Source organism: Phocoena phocoena, chromosome 11, assembly GCF_963924675.1.
Source record: "Phocoena phocoena chromosome 11, mPhoPho1.1, whole genome shotgun sequence".
Lineage (NCBI taxonomy): Eukaryota > Metazoa > Chordata > Mammalia > Artiodactyla > Phocoenidae > Phocoena > Phocoena phocoena.
This window is the reverse complement of record NC_089229.1, coordinates 69,847,710-69,869,852: the sequence shown is the minus strand read 5'-3', so window position 1 is coordinate 69,869,852 and position 22,143 is coordinate 69,847,710. Positions and strand designations below refer to the sequence as shown.

At 38.1% G+C, this 22,143-nt stretch overlaps 1 protein-coding gene across 4 annotated transcripts in view; it reads left to right on the top strand.

Annotated features, from left to right (window-relative positions):
- PPHLN1 (periphilin 1) overlaps positions 1–12,692 on the top strand; it is a 141,345-nt gene extending 128,653 nt beyond the window's left edge. For 2 of the 4 annotated variants that reach the window (XM_065886606.1, XM_065886603.1), the window contains one exon: positions 11,861–12,692. In XM_065886606.1, coding sequence (XP_065742678.1) covers positions 11,861–12,055 — 195 coding nt within the window. In that variant the 3' untranslated portion in view covers positions 12,056–12,692. The remainder of the gene's footprint in view (positions 1–11,860) is intronic. The other 2 variants (XM_065886604.1, XM_065886605.1) reach the window with 1 other exon arrangement.
- Positions 12,693–22,143: the final 9,451 nt, after the last annotated feature.

Below are 22,143 nucleotides of genomic sequence, written 5' to 3'. Positions count from 1 at the left end.
TGGGATTGCTGGATCATATGGTAGCTCTAATTTTAGTTTTTTAAGGAACCTCTACACTGTTTTCCATTGTGGCTATACCAGTTTACATTCTCAGCAACAGTGAAAGAGGGTTCCGTTTTCTCCGCATACTCTTCAGCATGTATTATTTGCAGACTTTTTAATGATGGCCATTCTGACTGGTGTGAGGTGATACTTCATTGTAGTTTTGATTTGCATTTCTCTAATAATTAGCAATATTGAGCATCTTTTCATGTGCCTGTTGGCCTGTGCGTTTTCTTTGGGGAAATGTCTGTTTAGCTCTTCTGCCCATTTTTTGATTGGGATTTTTGATACTGAGTTGTATGAGCAGTTTGTGTATTTTGGAAATTAACCACTTGTTGGTTGCATCGTTTGCAAATGTTTTCTCCTAGTCCATAGGTTATCTGACATAACTTTTATATGCACTGGCAAGCCAAAAAAATTAATGGGATGTGATATTTGCTTTATTTTGATGGTCTGGAACTGAACTCGCAATATCTCTGAGGTATTTCTGTATTTTACCTTGCCTTATGGTTATCTTAAACATATTACTCTTTTTTATTAGAATCTAATTTCCTTGGGCAGGGTCTGCTCTATTACTGACTAAATCCAGTGCCTTGCACATAGTAGGTGAGTTCTAGTTGACAGGCACAGCTATCTGTGATTCAAATTTATATCTGCATTTACAGATTCATTAATATCTGTAATTCTCAACCCACTTTGATTAGATGCAAAGTTCAGTACCCAGAGTCCAAGCAAAACAGAGATCCATCTTCATTTGTAAGCTGAGATGCCCAGACCCATATACCCATCATTAGGCCTTATTTTGCTTTAGATCTCTCTTTCCCTTTAGTATTTTATTATAAAAATTCCAAGCATAAGGAATTATACAGTGCAAACCCATATACTGATCACCTAGATTCTCTAATTAATATTTTGTTTTATTTGCTTTGACATATCTATCCATGCTTCTGTTCATCCATTAATTCATCTTACTTTTATGTGCATGTCAACATATGTTGCCCATCTCAGTACACTTCACACCTAAATACTTCATGTATGTCATTAACTAGAGTTTAATATTTGTGGCTTCCCCCCCCCTCTTTTTAAATAAATAAAATATTACAGATGTAGATAAAGCCCCTCGCAGATCCCTGCTGGCTCCCTCCCTTCTCAGGGTTGTCATTCTTATGTATTTTTAGTTTATATGTATGTATACCTAAATGAAATAAACTTTTTAACACATGCATAAATGGTATCTCTAATTTCCTTTGCAACTTTTTTTGCTCAGTGTTAATTTGAGATTTGTCTTGTTCCTGTATTTAATCTCAGTGGTCCCTGGTTTTGGCATCAGCGAAAAATTTTGTAGACTCTTTGGAATTATTTCTTTTATTTTTGTCTGTTGAGTATATTAAGATTGGAAGAACCAATAAGCTGGAAAGGATAAAACGAAAACCATTTAAATATTAATCTTTGATTGAATTGTGTAAGTTTATAAACTGATCTGTATTTATGAATGAGAATTCTACAAACATTAATTGCTAAGGTTTTTCAGCATTTAACTACTTTATCATTAATTTTGGACTTACGTTTTTGTGTGGCTGTAGTAGTTGTACCCACATATTGAATGTAGGCGGTTGAGATCTAATCCATGTATTCATAATGCATTTCTTAGCAACCATCAGTGTTCTTTTCAGGAGCTGTGTTTTTAAGAGCCAGTGCAGCTTTGAGGAGGATGTTTCAAAGATATCTTTTTCTGTTAATATAGCACAAGGAGCAACATAGATGACAATAGTTTTGATACCTTCTGCATTACCACAGACCCAAATTAAAAGGTTTAAGTTTGCTCCAGTATTTAACATCAGTATGTTGTCACTTTTTTCCCAGCTTCATCAACACATTAGACATTATGAATGTTCCCTTGTATATTAAGCCTCAATTGGAGTTACTTTTTTTAACTTACATTTTTATATGAATTTCACCAAAAGATTATAGAATATTTCACAGGTACTAATATTTCACAGTGCTTATTTAAAAGTGGTAAAAGCTTTTATTTCTACTTTAATGGTAAAATAGTTGCAAATATATATTAATTAATTTACCAGGTCAACACTTGTCACTTCACCCTTTTTTCACTGCTCAATTTTCTATAACAACACTGCTTAATAGAATTTTCTCTGACGATGGAAACGTTTTGTATTTGCACTACCCAATATGGAAGCCACTGACGTGCAACTGAGGAACTGAATTTTTGATTTAATTAATTAAGATTTAAAGTTAAGTAGTCACATATGGCTAGTGGCTACTGGATTGGGCAGCATAGCTCCATAAGCTCCACCAGCCCAGTAAACTGCTTCTGCAGTTAACCACCTACTCCCTAATTTCCACATCCGATGAACATGTTTTGTTTGTCAGCTTCTTAAACCTTTCTCTGGCATTTGATTGACTGTGTCCTTATTTTACAAACTTTCTCCTTCATTCTCTCCTGGTTCTTAGTCTTCCTTATTGTCACTTTTAGGGTTGGTATTGACGTTTTTAGATGTCTACTTTGGGCTGTCTTTTGTTCTTATGCTACACATTCTCTCAACTGACTTTAGCTATTCATTCAGCATTTACTGAATATCTACTTTATCAGATACTGGAGCTGGAAAGAACTTATCCCGTTCTTCAAGGAACTCCCATGGCCTCAGCTGGCACTGGTGCTGAAAATGATCTCTCTCTCCCCCTCCCTCCCTCCTCTATTTCTTTCTCTTAAAGTCTAGACTCAGTACTCAACTTCCCTTTGATAGGTGCCTCAATTACATATTAGGTACTGACCTTATCTCTCATTCCCAATACCCTCCCCCTTGAAATAAATTAAAACCTTCCACCCATTATTCTTTTTTTTTTTAACCTCTTTTTTTTTTTTTTTGCGGTACGAAGGCCTCTCACTCTTGTGGCCTCTCCCGTTGCGGAGCACAGCCTCCGGATGCACAAGCTCAGCGGCCATGGCTCACGGGCCCAGCTGCTCCGCGGCATGTGGGATCTTCCCAGATCAGGGCACAAACCCGTGTCCCCTGCATCGGCAGGCGGACTCTCAACCACTGCGCCACCAGGGAAGCCCTTTATTGGAGTATAATTGCTTTACACCTCTTTATTGGAGTATAATTGCTTTACAATGGTGTGTTAGTTTCTGCTTTATAACAAAGTGAATCGGCTATACATATACATATATCCTCATATCTCCTTCCTCTTGCACCTCTCTCCCACCCTCCCTATCCCACCTCTCTAGGTGGTCACAAAGCACTGAGCTGATCTCCCTGTGCTATGTGACTGCTTCCCACTAGCTATTTATTTTACATTTGGTAGTGTATATATGTCCATGCCACTCTCTCACTTCGTCCCAGCTTACCCTTCCCCCTCCTCGTGCCCTCAAGTCCATTCTCTACGTCTGCGTCTTTATTCCTGTCCTGCCCCTAGGTTCTTCAGAACCTTTTTTTTTTTAAATATATATTCCATATATATGTGTTAGCATATGGTAATTGTTTTTCTCTTTCTGACTTACTTCACTCTGTATGATAGACTCTAGGCCCATCCACCTCACTACAAATAACTCAATTTCATTTCTTTTTATGGCTGAGTAATATTCCATTGTATATATGTGCCACATCTTCTTTATCCATTCGTCTGTCGATGGACACTTAGGTTGCTTCCATGTCCTGGCTATTGTAAATAGTGATGCACTAACATTGTGGTACATGACTCTTTTTGAATTATGGTTTTCTCAGGGTATATGCCTAGTAGTGGGACTGCTGGGTCATATGGTAGTTCTATTTTTAGTTTTTGAAGGAATGTCCATACTGTTCTCCATAGTGGCTGTATCAATTTACATTCCCACCACCAGTGCAAGAGGGTTCCCTTTTCTCCACACCCTCTCCAGCATTTATTTTTTGTAGATATTTTGATGATGGCCATTCTGACTGGTGTGAGGTGATACCTGATTGTAGTTTTGATTTGCATTTCTCTAGTGATGTTGAGCATCCTTTCATGTGTTTGTTGGCAATCTGTGTATCTTCTTTGGACAAATGTCTGTTTAGGTCTTCTGCACATTTTTGGATTGGGTTGTTTGTTTTTTTGATATTATCATATCCATATTGCTTCTTAATTACTCTGAATTAAGCCTCTTTCTTTAACACATCATGTGGCATTCATAGTTCTGGTTCTCAGGAACCCATTTCATTCATTCCTAACCATTATCTCCCTGATACATCAAAAGGATCCACTTCCTGCTTGTAGCTTTTTACTCATTTGCTAATTGTTAATGTATAAGTTGAGATCTTGAAAGATCTCAACTCCTTGAAAGAAAGCTCTTCATGACCTACTTTGAGGTTAACATGCTTTAACTATGCCAAGCCAATTGAGTTTCCCCAAGATGCTATTTCCTTTTCCTCCTCCATGTTTTCTTAGTGAGAACTCCTCATGTTTTAATCAGCTCTTGAGATGGGAAATGTGGTCTTCACATTGATTTTTTTTTTTCAATGTGCATGTGATTACTGTCAGCAGAAAGCAAAGGACTTGAGATAAAACTAAAACCAAAATAAAAGCACTAATGATAAAATTTTAACTGTAGTCTTTGATGTTAGAAATATAATTAGATGTTAAACATTAAAAAGAAGATACAATATCATTTTCTAATACTCCCTTCTCTAGGCAAAGTCAGAAGAGTGTTTTTCCTCTTTCTGTCATCAGCATCACTATCTTTAACATATATTAAATGCTTCCTACAGAGCAGGCACTATACTGAGTGCTGTTTATTATCTCAGTCCTTACAACAGCGTAGTTAGGTCTGTAGATACTGAAACTAAGGTACAGAGGGTACCTAATGTTTCCCCTCTTTTTTTCATTTGTGTGATTCTTCTCAGTAGTCTGCCAAAGTGGCCTGTATCATTTTGCATTCCCACCAGCAGCGAATGAGAGTTCCTATTGCTTGCATTCTCACCAGAAATTGGGGTTGTCATTGTTTTGGATTTTAACAATTCTAATAGGTGTGTAGTGGTATCTCATTTCATTACTGTTTTAATACTCAATACCCTTAATGACATATGATGTTGAACATGTTTTCATTTGCTTATTTGCTATCTAAATGTTTTCATTGGTGAGGTGTCTGTTCAGATCTTTTGCCCATTTATTAAACTGAGCTTGTTTTTGAGTTTTAAGAATTCTTTGTATATTTTGGATACTAGTGCTTTGTCGGATATATACTTTGCAAAGATTTTTCTCCTAGTGTGTAGCTTGTCTGTTTGTTCTCTTAACATTGTCTTTCCCAGAGGAGATGTTTTTAATTTTAATGAAATCCAATTTTTTTTTTCCCTTGGGACATGCTTTTGGTGTTGTCACCTAGATTTTTTCCTCCGTTATCTTCTAAAAGTATTATAGTTTTGTATTTTACATTTAGGTCTATGATCCATTCTGAGTTCATCTCTGTCTAGATTTTGCACATGGATGATCAGTTCTTCCAGCACCATCTATTGAAGACTATTCTTTCTTCATTGAATTGCCTTTGCTCCTTTGTCAAAAATCAGTTGACTGTTCAACTGTATGAATGTATTTCTGGGCTATTTATTTCTGTACAACTGATCTCTTTGTTCTTTTGAAAATACCATACAGTCTTGATAACTGTGGCTTTATAGTAAGTTGAGTGTCAATTCTCTGACTTTGTTCTTTTTCTTCAGTATTATGTCGACTCTTCTGGGGTCTTTTACCTTTCCGTATAAACTTTAGAATCAGTTTGTCAATATCTACAACATTACTTGCTGGAATCTTTGTTGTGACTGTGTTGAATCTATAGATCAAGTTGGGAAGAACTGATTTCTTAACAATACTGAATTTTCTTATCCATGGACATGGACTATATCTCCATTTACAGACATACCTAGGAGATACTGCAGGTTCAGTTTCAGGCCACCTTAATAAAGAAAATATCACAATAAAGCAAGTCACATGAATTTTTTGGTTTCCCGATGCATATAAAAGTTATGTTTATACTATACTATAGTCTGTTAAGGGTGTAATAGCAATATGTCTAAAAAAACAATATACATACCTTATTAAAAAAATACTTTATTGCTAAAAAATGCTAGCCTTCAGTGAGCCATAATCTTTTTGCTGGTGAAGCATTTGAGGTATGGCATGAATTACCAAAATGTGACACAGAAACACAAAGTGAACAAATGCTGTTGGAAAATGGTGCCAGTAGGCTTGCTTGATGCAAGGTTGCCACAAGTCTTCAATTTGTAAAAAAACACTGCGGGCACTGTAAAGTGCAATAAAGCAAAGTGCAGTAAAATGAGGTATGCTGGTATTTATATCTTCTTTGATTTATTTCATCAGTATTTTATAGTTTTTCTTATATAGATCTTGTATCTATTTTGTTAGATTTATACTATACTTAGTTTTTTTGGTGCTGTGTTTTGTTTTTAATTTCAAATTACAGTTGTTCATTTCTATTATCTAGGAAAGCAGTTGACTTTTGTATATTAACCTTGTATCCTGCAACCTTGCTCTAATCACTTATTAGTTCCACTAGTTTTTTGGTCAGTTTTGGGATTTTCTACAGTCATGTCATCTGCAAACAAAGAGAGTTTTATTTCTCCCTTCATCATTGGTATACCTTTTCTTGTCTTACTGCATTATCTGTGTTCAGTATGGTGTTGAATAGGAGTTGTAAAGGGCGATATACTTGTCTTGTTTTCTGTCTTGGGAGGAAAGCATCTACTTTCTCACCATGATTTAGCAGTAGGGTTATTGTAGATATTTTTTATCAAGTTGAGGAAGTTCTCCTCTATTCCTAGTTTGCCAGAGACTTTTTGTTGTGAATGAGTGTTGGATTTTTTTCAAATGCTTTTCTGCGTCTATTGATATGATCATGTGATTTTTCTTTTCTAGCACATTGATGTGATGGATGGCATTAACTGATTTTCAAATGTTGAACCAACCTTGCATACCTGCAGTAAATACCACTTGATTGTGATGTATAATTCTTTTTATTGTATTTTAGATTTCAGAATTTTTTGGCATCTGTGTTCATGAGAGATACAGGTGTGTAATTTTTCTTCCTTGTAATGTCTTTGTCTGGTTTTGGTAATAAGGTGATGCTGACCTCATAGAACAGTAGGAAATGTTCCCTCTGCTTCTGTTTACTAGAAGTGATTGTGAAGAATTGGTATCATTTTTTCTTTAAATGTTTGGTAGAATTTACCAATGAAACCACTTAGGCCTAGTGCTTTCTGTTTTGGTATGTTATTAATTGTTAATTCAATTTCTTTCATAGATATAGGCCAATTTATATTATCTATTTTTCCTTGTTTGAGTTTTGCTAGACTGTATCTTTCAAGGAATTGGTTCATTTCATCTAATTTATCAAATTAGTGCACATAGAGTTGTCATAATATTCCTTTATTATAAATGCCTGGGAGGTCAGTAGTGGTGACCCCTATTTCAATTTTGATATTAATAATTTGTGTCTTCTCTCTTTTTGTCTTGGTTAGCCTGGCTGGAGGTTTATCAATTTTATTCATCTTTTTAAAGAACCACCTTTTGGTTTTATTGATTTTCTAATTTTCTTTTCTCAATTTCATTGATTTCTCAGATTTTTATTATTTTCTTCTACTTACTTTGCATTTAATTTGCTCTTTTTTTTCTAGAATCCTAGCTTATTACATTGTTTATTTTATATCTTCTTTTCTTTTTTTTTTGGCAGTATGCGGGCCTCTCCCGCCATGGAGCGCAGGCCCAGTGGCCACGGCCCATGGTACCAGCCACTCCGTGGCACGCGGGACCCTCCCAGACCGGGGCACGAACCCGCGCCCCCTGCATGGGCAGGCGGACCCCCAACCACTGCGCCACCAGGGAAGCCCTATCTTCTTTTCTAACATACTCATTTAATGCTATAAACTTATCTCTAAGCACTGCTTTTGCTGCATCTCACAAATTTTGGTAAGTTGTATTTTCACTTAGTTCAAAATATTTTAAAATTTCTGATGAGACTTCTTTGATCTGGGTGTTATTTAGAAGTATGTTGTTTAATCTCCAAGTATCTTGGTATTTTTCTAGCTCTCTTTCTTTTGATTTCTAACTTAATTCCATTGTGGTCTGAGAGTATACTTTGTATGATTTCTGTTCTTTTAAATTTGCTAAGGCGTGTTTTATGGCCTGGAATGTGGTGTATCTTGGTGCACGTTCCACATGAGCTTAAGAAGAATGTGTAAAGTCCAAGAGTGTGTCTGCAAGGGCCGTACTTACTCCAGAGGCTCTAGGGGAGAATCTCTTTGCTGGCCTTTTTCAGTTTCTGGAGGCTGCGTTTACTCTTTGGCTGGTAGCTCCCTCCTCCATCTTTAAAGGTCATCACTCAACCTCTATTTCTGTGATCAATTTCCTATCTTTTTCTGCGTTTCTTTTTAAGGACTTTTGTGATTATATTTTATTCACCTGGATAATCCAGAATAATCTCCCTTTCTCAAATCCTTGACATAAACATATCTGCAAAGTCTCTTGTACCGTGTAAGGTAACATATTCGTAGGTTCCAGGCATTAGGATATGGACATCTTGGGAATGGGGTGGGGGTGGAGAACATTATTCAGCCCACCACAGTAGTAGAGTCAGGATTTGAACTCAGTCTTTCTAGCTTCCCTGTCACCTTCCACATCTAGTTATCTCCTTTGTGCTGTGTTTTACTTGTCTGTGTTTACCTTTCCCATTAGGATGTGACTCTCCTGAAATAGGACACATAGGATTTGAACCAAATTAGTTCAGATAAAGGAAATTATATGGAATGTTGAGGTATCAACAATAGAGAAAAATCATTGTTTTTGATTCCTCAGTCTTTTAAGGCTGTGTGCATGTCTGACTTTTGCAGTTTATCCATGTACCTCCTAATATTAATATAAATTATAAATTAAATATTAAGATAAGTATATGCATATTTACCTAAATTTAAGTAGCTTCCTGTGGCTAATGGCTCTGTTATCTCTATCATTCCACCGAACTACTCTTATGGAGCTGTAATATATATGCTAAAGATGGTTTGTCTGAAATGAAAATTCTAACAACTCATTTTGCCTATTTTGTTTTCTTTTTTTGTGGGAACAGAGGTAAGGTCTACAATGATATATACATTTTAGAGGAATTTTATGTCATTATAAGTATGTAGTTTGTTTTGCCAGATATTCTTCTTTCAGTCACTAGACAGCATAATTAATAGTAAAAAGCCTTGGTAGTTTATTTTATCATATCCCTTTATTCCTAGAAGCACTTTATGAGAATTCAACTATTAACACAGACTACTATAATAAGGGACTGTGTGAAAGCACATTTGGATAGTGTTTTTATTATGCTGGCAAACTTAACTATGTTTCTATGCAGTGTATGTGAGCCCCACCCAAACTTTAACATGTTTCCCATTTTGATGAGGTCCAATCAAGGGAAAATGCAACAACAAAAAATCTTCCTGTGTGGCCTGTAGATATCAGATCTGAAGATTATTAATGCATTTCCAGCTTGGGACCATAAGCAAACAAACTCTTCCACAGATAACTACACCCTTCCTGTTTGGGATTGAGTTTACTGTGGAACAGATTTCGGAAATATGTTTCTGACTGTTGTGAATTTTATTTATAAAAGTTTGGAGGGTGAGGTTCTTCCTTTAACAAAAAACTGATTATTTCCTGTCTAATGCCCAACCATTGCATTTTAAGCAGTCTTTTTAGAAAATCTACCCTGTAGTAGAGAATTACATTGCTTTGGGCAGTTCTAGTTGTTCTTGTCAACTAATGTACAAAAATTTGTCTATTTCAGTGAATACTTCAAAAAGGATTTACAATTAAAAAATAAAACAGAACCTTTAAATGCTTGTATTATCTTGTCTCCAGAGTGACAGTAGTTTGCAGTTTAAATGTGTGAACACATTTTAATATGGTTTTACTTTTGATATGCAAATCTGTAGTACATTTATGTTCTGTAAATATGCTAAACAAAGAGTTACAGTTTAGGTAAAACAGCAGATTTACATTAAAGAATTTGCAGGTTAATTCACAGTGTAACCTTATCCTCATCTAGTTACATCTGCTATAAAGAAGCCTATAAAATTTAGGCCACCCACAAAGTGGTCTTCTGAGGCCTGTGGTTGGTGTTAGAATGCTGTTATTATGTGGCTTGACTGGTTTGGTAAGGAATTTACCTTCCCCCATGGGGACTGCATTGGCTTCATTAGGTTAGGTACTCTGTGTGTGTTAGGCCAATTCCTGTGCTCTATTGCCTTGACAGCCTATGTAATATCATGTGAATGGTATACTGTTTCCTAAGTTGGTTTATTAGAGTAGTTAGTAATATCAATTCTGGGTCATGTAAACCTTAAGATAAACTGGAATAAATGTTTGGTTTAAATAGTTGGATTAAACTTAATGGCTATTAGTAAATTTCATCACTATTTAGAAAAAGGGGTGTGTGTGTGTGTGTGTGTGTGTGTGTGTGTGTGTGTGTGTGTGTGTGTGTGTTAGTGCTGAGATGGAGAAGGCAGCTGAGGGTTTTATATATTTTAATTTCTAGGTCATTTGAAAAACTTATTCTTTTTAATTTGGGGCTTGTGAATAGTTTTCAAGAGCAAAGAAGTGAATTTAGAATAATTTAGCAACCTAGTACTGATAGTCAAAAATAAATATTCTTCTTTAAATAGCTATTTTAAAGGATAAAAACAATCTTGCAGACATTTAAAAAATATTAGCAGCAACCACCACAACTAGCAGTGGTCATTTGAGGAATGAAAACTATCGTAAGCGAAGCAGTGTCTCAAATTACTTCTTTCTAAGGTTTTAAAAAATGAATAAAATCCTTTTTCAGAGAATAAACATGTTATGTTGATTGTTTTTGTTAAATTTGGAAAAGTTAAAATTAATGTGACAGTTCTTTTAAATCAGACAATTTGTATTTCACTTAATTTTCATGGAGACTTAATTGTAATATTTCTTTAAATACATGAATTGCAGAGTATGAAAAATAGCATAGAAATCTAAAATGCATTTTGTGACTGTAAACTGAAAAAATAACATTTAGTCTGGAGAAAATTTAGCAATTTTTGGACAGGAAATAATACCTAATTGCCATTGATAAAAATTATATATACATATTGAAGTAAAACAGTATAATGTATACATTGAGGTGGAAAATATATATACATATATACACATGTATACATGTGTGTGTCTATATATTCATATATGTGTACACGCATGCATGAACATGTACGTGTATAACATACTTCTTTGATCTTAACTCTGCCTTGGTGATTTTAATTATGGTTAAATATTTATAACTTGAAAAGCTTTTTTCAAATAAATACTTTCAGCCTTCTTATAGTTGTTTTTTGTATACTAAACAATTTGAAATTTGTCATCTGGTCATGATTCAAACAAATAATCTGAAGTTCGGGGCTTGGTAACTTACTTCTTCCAAACAAGTAAAGAATAAAGCCATCAACATGCCTTACCTAGCTGGCATTTGTTTTCAGTTCTTCTCGTTTCTAGTCTGATATCCTGTTAGTAGACTGCCTTATGCTTGAAAAATGCCATGCCAGATTTCTATAGTCAGTGATGTGGTGTATCAGTGCTTTTCTACTCATTCAACTTGTCAGCAAATCTCAGAGATAGAGGTTTAAATGGCCTTTGGCAGTAGTGTATACTCATAGCTAAGAGAGGTTCAGCAGTATTGTGTCTCCCTTTTAGATTTTTAGCACCATAGTTCTGCCAGCTGAATCAGCTCAATGTTTGGCTAATTATTCTTAGCTAACCACAATGTATTTCATCTTTCTAGGTTTACCGACAAGACTGTGAAACTTTTGGGATGGTTGTGAAAATGCTGATTGAAAAAGATCCTTCATTAGAAAAGTCTATACAGTTTGCATTGAGACAGAATTTACATGAAATAGGTGAGCGGTGTGTTGAAGAACTCAAGCATTTTATTGCAGAGTATGATACCTCTAGTCAAGATTTTGGAGAGCCTTTTTAGATTACTTTCTCAGGCAAAAAAAAAGTTTCTAGATTTTTCCCCCCCTGGATTGTATAAATCCTTAATATATGGAATTTTTGTGATGAAGAGAAATACTTTATGATAGTGACCGTATTTCCAATATCAAATAAACATCTAAAATAGTCTAAGATATTTTAATTAGAATTTTTTTTTTATTTACATGTAGAGCTTCCTAATCCATACTTACCTTTTTTTCCCTCCTAAAGTGATGGGTCAGTTAATTTTTCAAGCTTTCTTGAAAATGCAGTCCTGGAGAGCAGCTTTCTGCACTTACTCATGTCCTGTAGTCTTCCTTAGTTATGCGATCATTTGTTTGGTCACACTAGTGTAATGTATAGGTTAGAGACCATTCCACTTAAACATTTATAGTCTTTTTGCATTTCATAGTCAGTGACACCATGTGAAGATGTTAGAATCCTGAGGTGATTTTATTGACTTGTTGCTTGCTTATCTTAGGCTTTGTAACTTTTAATATGTTTAAGTATATTACCCACGTAAACTGAATACTTTGTTATCTTAGAGAATATTTGCTTTGAAGATAATTCTCATTGTGATAAAACAGAGCACTTAAATCTCTAAAAGTCACCCCATAATAAAATCCTGTTTTGCAAGTAAATAAACTCAGTGTCTTCTATTAAAATGGTCCTGAAACTCCTGACTAGTCTCACTGATGTGTGAGTTTTAAACAATATCATATATAAGACTAAGAGATGGGGCAATTCAAGATGAAAGATGAGGCCTATTTTAAAGTTGAGATTTCTTTAAAACTTTCTAACCAGAAGAGAAAAATTTACAACATGGGGGAGTAGTGGAGTTTCATTTTTTCCATAGGCCCATATTCCCCATCTCAAGAAAGAAGGTGATTGATGACATATCCATAATTAAGCCATTTACAGATTATGCCTTCGTTAATCTCTGTTTGTAGTCTAACAGATTGTTTGTTCTGCTGCCCTTTTTAGGGGTGCATAGCCCTCTAAAAGTGTTCTTGAACGAAACAAAGCAGAGTAGGCTGTAAGCCTAGCACAACTACCCTTCACCAAGCAGCCTGTGTAAACGGTCCTTCATGAGTGAGCCATCCAAATCACGGGTTAGTTAAGAATCTAACTGGGACAATTAGGATATTCCACTCATTTCCTGATCACTTCCAGCTGCCCAGTGGCATTTAGCCAAAATATGTAATTTCATGGCATGTGTTCGGAAACCTTTAAAAATGTTTGTTATTGCTACCCAATTTCATTATCCTCCCATCCTCTTTCCATTTCCACTCTCTTCTCACTTGAATTCTGGCATTGTTTTTAGTGGCCTCTATTGATTATATCCAGAGAGCTACCCCAGAGTAGATAAAAATTATATTAAAAGTGAAAATAGCAGTGTAAATAATTGTAGTGGATCCTGTAATGCATGCCTCAAAATATGTATTATGCCATTCCACAAATTAAAAAACTAATTGAAGGCAACAATTATTAAGTTTCCTGTATGAGACCACCTTGAATTTAGATATTGTACATAAGCCAGAACTAAACCCTGCGTATCATCTTTGCTATTCTTCCCTAATGTGAACAGTGGTTTTATCTGTTATCCACGTTAGAAAGACTAAGAAAGTAGTCTTGTTTCTCTCTTGCGCCAATGTTTTTCTTCTTAAATATTCTAATTCCAGGATTCATTTCCTTAAGACAAGATGTCACAAGTTTAAAAATAAAACTTGAGACTCAACTACCTTGAGGCAAAGGAGTTGTTCACTTTGTTGAAATTCATTAAACTAGAGAAGTTTTACTCACAGATGCATTTAAATACAGGTTCAACAGATAATTCCTTTTCCCCTTTCCCCAAATTACATTCAACATTTAAAGCTATTTATAGCTTGCCATCAGCATTATTCTGGTAGGCTTGTCAGTGTTAAATCTGTTTTATTTTTAAAGCTTTTTAAAGTCTTATTTTAAGATAGATGAATTCAGATAGTGCCAGAGTATGTATGTTGCAAAATGTTCTTGATTAAAGAAATTTGTTTGTAAATGATCCATTGTTTTTGAGTATGCCCAATTCCTGTGATAAAGGTTTCACTGTCTTACCATTAAGCCTTGATGATCAACAGGGGAAGAGCAGATATTGTGAAGCTTTTTGTGAATTTTAAAAGTGCAAAATAAAGCAACTGGGTTTAAATAATTAGATTGTCTTTTTTTTTTTTTTCTTTTCTTAACAGGCTTAGAGTGTTTTGCTTAAATGTAGATTTTTATTACTCTCTACAGCAAGATTGCCCCTGACTCAGCAGCGGGATGGAGGAAGTTTGAGAAGCTATTAACTTTGGTGACTTGGGGAGTCTCCATATCTGAGAAAGCAGTTAAGCGAGATAAGATTGAGTGTACAGTAGTGCTCAATAGTTGTGTAATTAGGAATCTGAGTTTCAGAGAATTACAGAATTAAAATCCTCTGTCTTTATAGTAACCTCTGGAGGACAGGAACCACATTGTCTCTGTGACCCCAGTTCCTAGCATAGTTTGGAACGTTGTAGGTCCTCCTAGTTTTTGATGCTTCACAAAGGAAGTGGCATTTGATCCCCTGGGTCTTGGAGAAATAGGACTTTTTCAGGGAGAGAAGGAAAAGTATTAGAAGTTCAGGTTGGGGAAGACAATAGGGGACGAATGTAGGAAAAGGTAGGTTGAGAGCAGAATATGAAGGACTTTGAATCCGAAATCTCCTACTTAAGAATAAGATTTTAAAATAATTACCTTTGTATTTATTCTTGCCAAAAATGTTGATTTCTCACAGCCCCCCAGCCCTGAGCCAATTCACAGACCCAGAACCTCATGAAGGAAAGGGAGGGCAGATCCCCTTAAGAAAGGACTGTGCTACAATGCCAAAATATTGTATAGTGGTTTCAGCTTCATTTCACACTTTTTCCCACGAGGGATCCTAAACTCCTAGAAAAACGCTGACAGTTTTTTGGCAACAACTTTGGAGATGGTGATCTGGTCATCCCTGAAATATTCATGGTGGACAATATTCAGTGTTTTGGGCAGCCAGCCACCCAAGCGGCATAATGTCTGTCACACTGCTCAGGCTGGCACCGGCACCTCCAGTGAGTAATGGCCACATTCTGCTTGTTAGACCAAGGTTTGTGGGTTAGCATCTCCTTCTTGCCAGTTCTCTTGAGAGCACTGATGGTACCCAATTCAGTAAAAAAGAAAAAAGTGGTGGGGTGGGGGCAGCTAGTAAAACTAAGGTATAGTTAGCAGAATCTATTCTTCCCTTTTTCCGTGGTAATGGAATTGAAATTGAGTCACATGACGGCCTAATTAGGACTATATTTGCTGTGTCCCTCTTGTCACAGTTGTGATCAGGTGACTAAGTTCTCTCCTGTGGAATTGGAGTCGAAGTGCTGCTACTTCTGGGCTGGGACCCTTAGGACAGTACATGTACCTCCTTCATGCTCTCTCTTATCCCTTCCCTAAAGTAATAGGAATAGCAACCCAGCCTTGAATTGTTGCAGAGCCACAAGATAGAAGGTGCCTGGATCCCTGTGTGACCATATGGAGTGCTGAACTGTTATGTGAAAGAGGAATCAATGTTTTTACGGTTTAAGCCACATTATTGGTTTCTGGTTAGCAGCTCACCTTTGGCTCAAACTAATACAAATGATATTTGAGGGTTAGCTTCACTGAAGTTGGCTTTCAGCAGGCTGCACCAGTCCTGCATTTCCACTGTACGATAATAATTGATCTTGAAGTAATGGGGACTGATTATATAAAAGGCTTTGCTAGTCTCCTGAGTCTATTTCAAGTTGTGTTTAGGATGTCACTTGATGACAAATATTTTTAAGGCTGCGTGCACATTTGTATAGCAGTAGAGACAGCCTGCTTTTTATAGCATGTTGTTTTTTGAGCTCTGCTCCCATAGATTAATGGTGTTCTAATGTTAGACCATTATTATTGAAATTGTGTAAGGTTTTTGGGGGAGGTTGTGTTTTATTTTTTATTGAGGTAACATTTGTTTATGTTTCATGTGTACAACCTTGTGTTTCTACTTCTGTATACTCTACAGTGTGCTCATCACCAAAAATTTAGTTTCCATCCGTCACCATACAGTTGATCCTCTTTAGCCATTTCACCCTCCCTCCCACCCCTACCCCTCTGGTAGCCACTGCTCCGTTCTCTGTATCTACATGTTTGTTTTTGTTTGGTTTGCTCATTTGTTTTGTTTTTTACATTTCACATGAGTGAAATCATATGGTATTTGTCTTTTTCCATTTGACTTATTCACTTAGCATGATACCCTCAAGGTTTATCCATGTTGCTGCAAATGGCAAGATATTCTTTTTTATGGTTGAGTAGTAGCCCATTGTATATATGTACCACATCTTTATCCATTCATCAGATGGGCTTCTAGGTTGTTTTCATATCTTGGCTATTGTGAACATAGGCGTGCATGTATCTTTTTAAATTACTGTTTTCACATTCATTGGATAAATACCAAAAGTGGGATAGTTGGATCATATGATAGTTCTAAATTATCCTGAGGAATCTCCATACAGTTTTCCGTAGTGGCTGCACCAATTTATATTCCCACCAAGAGTGCATGAGAGTTCCTTTTTCTCCACGTCTTCACCAACACTTGTTTAAAATTGTGTAAGGTTTTAAATCTTTTTCCCATTGGTGTGTATATGTGAGAGAGAGAAAAGGTTGAAGTTTATTGAAATATAAACGTTCGAGGACATGTAAGATAGAAAATAACCACAGCATATACAGATGCTTGCTGCAAGAGGACCTCTGAGGTCTCTATCCACCACCTGAGCTGCCCATGTGCTGTCCTGGTTCTCCTGGTTAGAACATGTATGAGATGGGGGGAGGCGAGGACAGAGTAGGCCTGGCTGACTGGCACATGGCCTTCAGGACTGCACCATCCGGGAAAGCTCCTCCTGCCTCAGGGCCCTGTTCTGGGACTCCTGCCGGTGCCCCCACTCAGGCTTTCTGGCTGAGACCCTGCTGTTGTCCTTGAGGGCAGCGAGGGTTCACTGAGAGGGTAAGCCTGGGCAAGCTGCCCAGGGAGAGGGAGAGGACCCGGTGACAAGACATGGTATGCTGTCCCTGCATCCTTCGAGTGGGAAGAGGCCATCCTTCATGACCAAACCCCTGAGAAAGACACACGGACCAAACGTCTGTGATGCCTTCAAGCGGGCCCAGCACCAGCCAACTGGTGTGCCCACACCCTACGCTTGCCTGAGGCTTCTGAGGCCAGAAAGGGGGTCAGCCCCCAGCAGATGGGGCTGTGTGTGTGTGAGAGAGAGCGTGTGGAGGGCTCAGGGAGGGGAGAGAGAAGCTACAGTCCAGCAGAACTGCAGCTCAGCAGGCTGAGGTATGTTTCGTGCTCAAGCGTTCGTGTTCCCTTTCCTTTACTGGCCAGGACTGAACCTTAGCCATGATGTGGGCTTGGCCAGTGTGGCTTTCCACCATCCCAGTGGGTGGAGTTCTGCTGAACCCTGTGGGGCTTACTCAACTGAGAGGTGAGTCTTGTGTGAAGATCACCTTTTCTTTCCAACACAAGAGCAACCTGGTCCACCCCAGTGGCCAAGAGGAGAGGCACTGCTTTCTCAACATCTCATCTTCTGGGGCAGCTCAACCTCTGCTGCAAAGGCCACGGCCTCCCTGTCCTGAGGTGGGAATGTTGAGTGAAGGAGATACGCCCTCCAAGCAGGGGGAGGGGCATGAGACTAGTCCCGCCTTGTAGGAATTTCCCATTTTTAAAAACTTTGTGTTCTGTTACTTCTGTGTAGACTCTAATGTACCATATCGGATGTAGCTTACAGTACATTTCAGGTTTAAGATACTAAATGTAGGATTCAGAGAGGAACACCATGTTTTTCATTTGTTTCATTATCTGAACAAGGTTAGAATGGCCACACTAGTGTTCTTTAGATTCACACACACTTTCACATGTTATAAGCCAATAAGGATTTTTTTTTCTCACTTTACCGTTAAGGGCAGAAGGTATAAGTCATCTAAGGTCATATAGCAGGAAGGGGCAGAGGCAAGGTTTTACCTAAATCTTTCAACACTACACTCAGTGTTCTTGGAAGAAGTGGAAGTTCGGTGGTCACTCAGAACTAGGTTCCAATCCTGACTCCAGGACACGCTAGCTATTGGTATGTACAGTTAAAGTGTGATATGATTGTAATGGGCAATATATAAAAATAACTTTACAAAAAAGTTTTGATAACTTTCAAATCCTAGCTCAGTAGATTTTTCGTGGTTTTCACCTGTCGGTTCCCATGACCTGTGCTTTGGAGTTAGTTAGTTTAGAACACACCTTTGAGGCTCCTAAGAGGCGGTTGTTAAGGGGCAGGTAGCAGGTAGGGTCACAGCTCCCACAGCCAGAGCTCTTTGGCTGCGGTACTTGGACCCACTGTGGTTTGCCAAGAGCCATTTCAGTGGAATGAGCCTGGTAATTCAACTCTCCTATTCTAGGAGCCAAGATTAAACAGTTAACACTTTTTCAGCTTTGCTTACAACTTGTTCAGAGATTCCGGACTATGCTGCCAGTAGCATTGTAGAAAAAAAATCTTACTTTTTATCCTGTTAATTGGGGAGAAACAACATTTGGGAGGAAAATATCTTGTCTTCCACATACTCTATGCCATCTCCAGACTGCCTATAGGCCCTGATAGGGAGATAACCATTTCCAAACTTCACGGTTTAGTTTAACCTCTTGCCCATTCAGAGTCCCAAGCATTAATATAAAAAAGCACCAACCGTCTTTACAGTTCCCAACTCCCATGAGCCATGGTGTTTGGAAGGATCATCCTTTTAGGAATCCTTGCCTAATATGTTGGTAAATGAAAGAGTCAGAAAAGGGAAACAACACTTTATGCTGAGTGGGAAGACTCTTCTGTTGGCTGACCCGATAAATCGAGTCTCCACAGAATACTGAAGCTGGAAGGAGACCTTTGAGGTGGCCGAGTACTCTCATTTTACGGAAGTGGAAACTGAGTCAGAGCTTTTAACCCGCCTGAGTTAATGAGAGACGTGAGTCTCCTAAGCCAGATCTCCTGAATCCTGAAGACCAGTGTGCTTTGCGTCACTCCAAGGTCAGCTTTATGGTAGGTTTATATTAGACCAGTAATCACCTTATCCAACATCAGTTACTTGGTTCGTTGACCTAAGAACACTATAACAAGTATTAGCATTTAAGAGAACTAGTTTCTTACTTTCAGTATTTTTATGTTTGGAATCAAATGCTTCTGGAGAATGGGCTGCAAGCTACTTCTAAAGTTGTCCTAACAGCACCTGGTACACACACAGCAGTAGGGATGTGAAATTTCTTTTGCAAAAAGAGAAGTTGAGGCTAAAATGGGTCTCTAAAATGGGACTACCTGACCAGCTAGCTGGGTCTCTTGAAAAAGAATAGACTGGCTCTGATCCTGTGACCAAGTCTATACACATACCCCATGTCTTACTTTTCCTCCACACTTCTTTCCTAAACATTTTGTGGAAGCCACCCTTCAACTTTCTTCCCCTGGTAAAGTTACTGCTTCTGTGACTTTGGCAAAACATGAGCTCAGAGATGCAAATTTCAGTTGCTCCTGTGTATTTCTCCTGTTTACCTGGAAGCCTTCCTCCTGTGCTTGACAGTGAACAGAAAACCCATGTGACTGTACAGAAGCATGCCTTGTTTTCAGACAGTTCGAAGAATGGCTAGAGAATCTAACTAGGCAATTAGCAATTTTTCTCATTTGCCTAATTTAAAAGGTTTTTTATAATTGTGTTGCTAACATTAAATTGGTAATGAGGCTCTTAGTGGAATTTTTTTTTTAATCCCAGTAATTTTTCTTCCTTGTGCCTCAAAAAACGGTCACATGTATTTCTGTAAACAGTAATTAGTCGTGCCTCCTCTAGACAGCTCCAAGAGACAGCTTCAAGTGCTTAATTTATAAGCCATGCGTTGGTGGCTTGCTGATGGCAGGCTCATTTTGTTCAAAGGGTTTCAGAAATGTCTGAATCAGTTGCTAGCATTGAGAATCTGGCAGACGTTTTAGAGAAGTTCGAATTGCTCGTTCCTTTTGGAAAGTCTGAAGGTCTAGCATGTACACTGCTTCTCTGTCCACAGCAGCAGTTGAGTACGCCTTAGGAGAGCAGGTCAGTCAGCCGAAGCCTGCCCACACAGTGTTGACAATCCTGTGCACTACGCACCCTTGGGCACTCCCCAAACACCTCCACACCCATACTTGCCCAGCCTGTCACCCAAGGACCTTGTGGGGCAGGGCAACATGCCACACAGGGAAATCTGGCAGTCTTCAGTGCCCATTCCAATTTTACTACCCTTTTAGGATGGCCCGTGCTTTGTATTCTAAAGTGAGAGGGGTTAGACGGCAAATCTCTCCCTGCACTTCTGGTACTTTTTGTTTAACTCAGGAACCGGAAAGCAGAGTGCCAAGAAGAGCAAGTGCATACACAAGGTGAATCATTTTCTTTTACTGAGTGCTGAAAGGAGTTCCCATTGACGTTTTATCGGCATCCCTACGCGGGCTGTGAGCAAAATGTTCTCCAGTTTGGTCTGAGGTGAGGAAAATGCAATCATTAGGGTTCTGCTTCCACCCAGGTAGAGATTAGAGGCAGTGTTTTAATATTTGATATTTACCTTGGGACCAAATTTTAGAGTTTAGTGACTGACTAGACACTTTGTTAACTAAATCTATATGAACACTTTATAGCAGCTGTAGGCCTAGTTTTCTAGCCTAATTCTTTACAGAACTGCAAGGTAGCTGCTTCCCTTTCTTCCTTTGTAGATAGTCTCCTTTGTTATTGCTATTAACCAAGATTTAAAATCTTTAAAGGGTACATTATTATTATGAATAAATATTTCTGCATTCCCTTAAAACCTTTGGCAATCTACATGACCCTTATAGAAGGAAATGAAAAGATGAATAGGGTGATTATTGCCAGAAGCAAAAGCAACTATGACTTGAAAGCTAGAGGACAGTGACTTCAGCTTATACCTGCCTTTCTCCAGGTGAAGTAAGGCTGAGTATTACCTGTTTACTATTTGTTATCCATCCTTTCCAAGCAACAGTCTTTTCTAAAAGGATGCCCACTGTTTGCAGCATAGGTTCTGAAAAGGTCTTCAAAAATCAGGAAGTCTGCTCCTGTGTCACGTGAGATTGTGAGGGAAGAAGCACTCTCGTACATTGTAAATGTAGAGCAGGAGATGGCCTTCTGGAGGAAAACTGGTGATAACCCTCGAAATTTTAAATGCATAACCCTGGTCCCAGGAACTGTGCTGCTCAGAATTTATGTGCATATGTGCCAGTGCAGGATAAGGTGTCTATAAGGAAATTCAAGCCCATCACTAAAGGACTGGTGACATAAATTATGGTATATCCAAAAGCAGACTATTAAGCAGTCACTGCGAGAACAGGATGAGGCAGACCTATCTGCACTAACGTGGAATGTCCACATGTAAAGTGAAAAAAGCAAGTCTAAGCCGGTCTAGTGTGCTGCCATTTTTAAAAGATACATGAAGGTAAATATGGTTTGAACATCTGAAGGATACACTAGAAATGGATAACAGTGGTTACTTTTAGGGAGGGGAACTGAGGGGTGGAGAGTGGAAAGGAGAGTCTTCACTGTTTTTGTTGTTGTTTTTTAACCACGTGTATGCATTATTTTTTCGCTGCTATGTTTTTAAAATGAACCAGACAAGGGAAATGGTGATATGGTTATTGAGGAAAGAGCTCTCCCCTCACTGGTGTGTTTCTGAAGGGCCTCTGTCTAGCCCAGATACCAAACCTTGCCCTATCCAGGGGTGGGTGTAGTGGATGCTGTCGAGCACTGGTTTTCCTATTGGATTCAGGTCTGCCCTCCCAAGGCCTAACAGCTTTTCCCCATACCAGTAAATACGGACAGCTTTGCTTCTGTGCCTCAACTTCTATTTTGTGCCGACTGGTAGGGCAAGTGGACACGCAGGAGTCAAATGTTGGTCTGTTAATGGTAGGAGAACGGCAAGGTAAATCAAAGGAGCAAAATGGATCCAGTGGTCTGGATATGTTTGCAGAGATCTGTGTTCAGAAAGGTAGTTTG